Source organism: Nicotiana attenuata, unplaced genomic scaffold (assembly GCF_001879085.1).
Source record: "Nicotiana attenuata strain UT unplaced genomic scaffold, NIATTr2, whole genome shotgun sequence".
In the NCBI taxonomy this organism is placed as follows: Eukaryota; Viridiplantae; Streptophyta; class Magnoliopsida; order Solanales; family Solanaceae; genus Nicotiana; species Nicotiana attenuata.
Window position 1 is genome coordinate 150,603 of NW_017670384.1, and position 4,602 is coordinate 155,204.

The following is a 4,602-nucleotide window of genomic DNA, read 5'->3' on the forward strand; positions in this document are numbered from 1 at the left end:
TGTAATCACTATGCCACAATCTCTACACAAAGCGGCCCTACCGCCTCACCCCAATGTGTGTTGGTGGAGGTGTAATCATAGTGCCACAATCTCTACACAAACGGCCCTCCCGCTCTCATCCTAATGTGTGAGGGGGGAGGTGTAATCACAATACCACAATCTGGATTGTCAAAAAGATAATGGTTGTACAAAAGATTTCCATTCAAATCGAACCCTTTGGCACCTTTGGCCTTAACAAATATAAGTTCATAAGATTTCATCATATGAGATATAAGAAATTAACATAATTAAATCAAATTAGAGAATCATTAACACACGAGGGTTTTGACACGTTATGCATTCTGGGGATCAATTTACTACTTGAATATCCCACCTCTATGGTTTTTCAAGTTTGAACTACCCACGATGGAGTTTTGTAAGAGTATAGGAATTCCGATACTAGAAGAAGAGTTTAGCCTTTATACCTTGAAAGAGATTTCCATGGTGTAACAATTATGTCCCGACACTCCTAACGATGCCAATCTATAGAATAGTGGAGAATTTACAGTCACGATTAGAGGAATTCGTATGGCAAGAGCTGCTACAATGAGAACCCAACGTTTCCTCAACCAATTCAACAACAAAATCCCCCAAGATTGTCAAACAAATTCCCCACAATCCCTATTAGCTCATGCATGTGATATGTCTACTCTCTTCACCCATAACCAACCCAAAAATACGAAATTGAAGAATTGAGGGAAGAAATTCTTACCTTTAGGAAACCCGAGCAAGTTCCTCTTGATGAAATTCCAAGGCTTGATCCAAGTTGAATAGTGAAATCCTTGAATCCTCCCCTTTCTCTCTCTAGAATAACTCTCTCCACTCTCTAAAATATTAGATAACCCCTAAAATAAAATCCTTTGGCTAGATAAAACAAAATGGGATCGGGTTATGAAATAGAAAAGTGAAACGCCAATGTAGATATGTTGTCGCATATGCATATGCGACCGCATAATATTTCTGCGTTCCTCAAAATGGGCCGTATAATAGCGCTCTAGAACTGGGCACTTCTGTGCAGGTATACGACAGGTCTGCGGTCCGCAAATCAATTCTGCGGTTGCATAATGAACCGCAAAACCTCATTGTGTAATATCTCATGCTAGTTTTAAGATGGATGTGCGGCCCGCGAAACGCTTATGCGGTCGCATAGCTGACCGCAAAACAACCTCCAAAATTGGCTCATTTCTCTGTTTCACTCCGCGGCGGATCTGTGATTCGTGGAGTAGTTTTGCAGTCGCATAATAGACCGCAGAAATGCCATGTTCTGCAACAATTTTTCTTCAACTCCCCAACACACTATTCAACCCAACTCGCCACGAAGAATTTTACAATGCTCAAACACATTAGGTTACCTCGGTAGCACGAAACCCCGGGTTTTTGGTGATATTTTTCTGGCCTTACATCATCCCCTACATAGGATCATTCGTCCTTAAATGAGGGTCAAAATCCGCCATTAGCATCCAATGTGAGCCAACTGTTACTTCATGCACCAGTAGTTCCAAATTTTGACTAACCCCCTAATTTTCCAAAACTTTTGCTAGTCTCCCCTGTGATTGAGCCAATCCACCTTCTAGAGAATCCCAAAACGAGTCCTAACAGCATAACCATAACACAACGATGTAAAACAACACGGAAATAACACCAGCCACAATGCCATAAACATTACATTTCCAAGAAGGAGTATCCTTAACATAAGCTATACAGAGGAACCATAATTTGGAAAAAGTTAGATTTCAATATCATGGACATAACTACATAGCTATTCAAACAAATGGGGACAATTCTTCTTCATCTCTTCCTCGGCTTCCCAGGTGGCCTTTTCGACCTGTTGGTTTCGCCATAACACTTTCATGGAGGCAATCTCTTTGTTTCTCTGCTTTTGGACTTGCCTATCAATAATGGAAATTGGAATCTCTTCATAAGTCAATTCCTTATTAACCTCTAGAGTCTCAACCGAAACAATAAGCGGCGGATCTCCATCCACCTTCTTCAACATGGATACATGAAACACCGGGTGCACCAAAGACATCTTTGGAGGTAGTTCTATCCTGCAAGCCACCTGAACAACCCTCTGAATGATTCTATACGGTTCGACATACCTCAGACTCAATTTTCATTTCTTACCAAACTGCATTACACCCTTCATGGGGGAAACCTTCAAGAATACCCAATCATCTTCTTGTAACTCCAATTCCCTCTGACGTACATTCGAATAGGACTTCCGACGACTCTGGGTAGTTTTCAACCGTTCCTTAATGATCTTAACCTTCTCCATAGCCCGATGCACGAGTCATGGCCCCGTCAACTCCGTTTCCCAATCTCAAACCACCCAATGTGAGATCTATATCTCCTACCATATAGAACTTCAAACGGCACCATCTGAATGCTAGCATGGTAACTGTTGTTGTAGGCAAATTCTATGAGTGGAAAATGATCATCCCAACTACCCTTGAAGACAAGAACACAAGCGTGCAACATATCCTCGAGCGTCTGAATGGTCCGCTCTGCTTGCCCGTCGGTCTGTGGATGAAAGGCTGTGCTAAGATTCACCTGAGTACCCAAGCCTTGCAGAAACTTCTTCCAAAAATTAGCTGTGAACTGTGCCCCTCGATCTGAGATAATTGAAACTGGAGTTCCATGCAACTTGACTATTTCCTTGAGATACAACTGAGCGTACTATTCTGCTGTGTTGGTAGCCTTAATAGGTAAGAAGTGTGCTGATTTCACGAGTCGATCCACAATCACCCAAATTGAGTCAAATTTGCAAGGAGTGCAAGGTAGTCCTACCACAAAGTCCATATTGATCATATCCCACTTCCACATTGGAATCTCGATGTTTTACGCCAACCCCGGGTCTTTGGTGTTCGACCTTCACTTGCTGACAATTTGGACATCTTGCCACAAAGTCCACCACATTCCTCTTTATATCATTCCACCAGTAGACTTCCTTAAGATCATCATACATATTTGTAGAGCCTGGATGCACAGAATACATAGAAGTGTGGGCCTCGACCATGATTCTTTCCTGGAGACCGTCTACATTCAGAATACATAGCCGCCTTTGGTACCTTAGTGTACCATCATCCATGCCAAGAAAAAAATCCATGGTCTTATGTTTATGAATCCCCGCCTTCAATTGTACCGACAATGGATCGTTGTATTGCTTCTCCTTGACCTTCACAATAAGCGATGATTCAACCCTATTTTGCGCAATCACCCCTCCTTCACTAGAGTCCGCAAGACGAACTCCCAAACTAGATAACTAATAAACTTCCTTGGCCAATAGCCTTTGATATGCCTCCAAGTGAGCCAAACTACCCATAGATTTTTGGCTAAGAGCATCCGCCACAACTTTAGCCTTCCGTGGATGATATAGGATATCAATATCGTAATCCTTGAGTAACTCAAGCCATCTTCTCTGCCTTGGATTCAATTTCTTCTGTTTGAAAATATATTGAAGGCTCTTATGGTCCGTGAATATATCCACATGGACCCCATACAAATAATGATGCCAAATTGTCAATGCAAGCACCATCGTTGCAAGTTCTAAGTCATGTGTTGGATAGTTCTTTTCATGATTCTTGAGTTGCCTAGAGGTATAAGCGAAGTCCGATCCTTGAAGCATCACAATATACCACGAACCTCTCTATACCCTCTGGTTGGGTCGACACCGGTGTCGTAGTCAATCTTTATTTCAACTCTTGGAAGCTTTTTTCACAAGCACCTGACCAATGGAACTTAACCGCCTTCTGCGTCATTTTAGTCAATAGCGAGGCAAGAGTAGAGAACCCCTCCACAAATTTCTTGTAATACCCAGCTAAGCCCAAGAAACTGCGAATCTCTGTTTGAGTTGTAGGCCTTGGCCAATTCTTCACGGCTGCGATCTTCTGCGGATCAACCTTAATTCCTTCTCTGGAGACGACATGACCCAAGAATGCGACAAATTCAAGCCAAAATTTGCATTTCAAAAACATTGCATACAACTTGTGCTGATACAGAGTCTGCAGAACCGCCCTAAGATGATCGGCATAGTCCTCTCAACTTCGTGAATATACAAGAATATCGTCAACGAATACTATAAAAAGGAGTCAAGAAAAGGCTTGAGGACTTGATTCATAAGATCCATGAAAGATGCCGGGGGTATTTTTTATCCCCCTAAATTCAAAGTTCCCGTTCCGGTCCTGAAAGCTATTTTCGGAATATCCTGCTCCCTGATCTTTTATTCGTGATACCCCTATCTTAAATCAATTTTGGACAAGTACCTAGCACCCTGCAATTGGTCAAACAAGTCATCTATCCTTGGTAGTAGGTACTTATTCTTGATCGTGACCTTAAGAACCGGTGCGCCCCAAGGCAACACACTCGGCCGGATAAAACCCTTCTCTAACATCCTTCAACTGCTCCTTCAGTTCCTTCAATTCTGTAGATGCCAAGGGTGGAATAAATACAGGCTGCGTGCTTGGCAATACATCAATCCCAAAATCAATCTCCATGTCTGGTGGGATCTGAAGGAGCTCGTCTGGAAAGACCTCTGGAAATTCATTCACTACTGGCACAGACTCA

General features: G+C 42.4%; 1 protein-coding gene across 1 annotated transcript; it reads right to left on the reverse strand.

Annotated features, from left to right (window-relative positions):
• Nucleotides 1-1,798: 1,798 nt before the first annotated feature.
• Nucleotides 1,799-2,314, reverse strand: LOC109238674. The gene is made up of 2 exons (XM_019405159.1): nt 2,207-2,314; nt 1,799-2,110 (listed from the first exon to the last, which is right to left on the reverse strand). The coding sequence occupies exons 1-2, from the start codon at nt 2,312-2,314 to the stop codon at nt 1,799-1,801; spliced, it is 420 nt and encodes a 139-aa protein (XP_019260704.1).
• Nucleotides 2,315-4,602: the final 2,288 nt, after the last annotated feature.

What these genes read in the sequence shown, in the direction of transcription:
- LOC109238674 (XM_019405159.1), bottom strand. Translation starts at nt 2,314, where the DNA reads ATGGAGAAGGTTAAGATCATTAAGGAACGGTTGAAAACTACCCAGAGT. An exon ending in AGTTACAAGAAGATGATTGG is followed by an intron (nt 2,111 to 2,206) that starts GTATTCTTGAAG and finishes AGAATCATTCAG; the next exon opens with AGGGTTGTTCAGGTGGCTTG.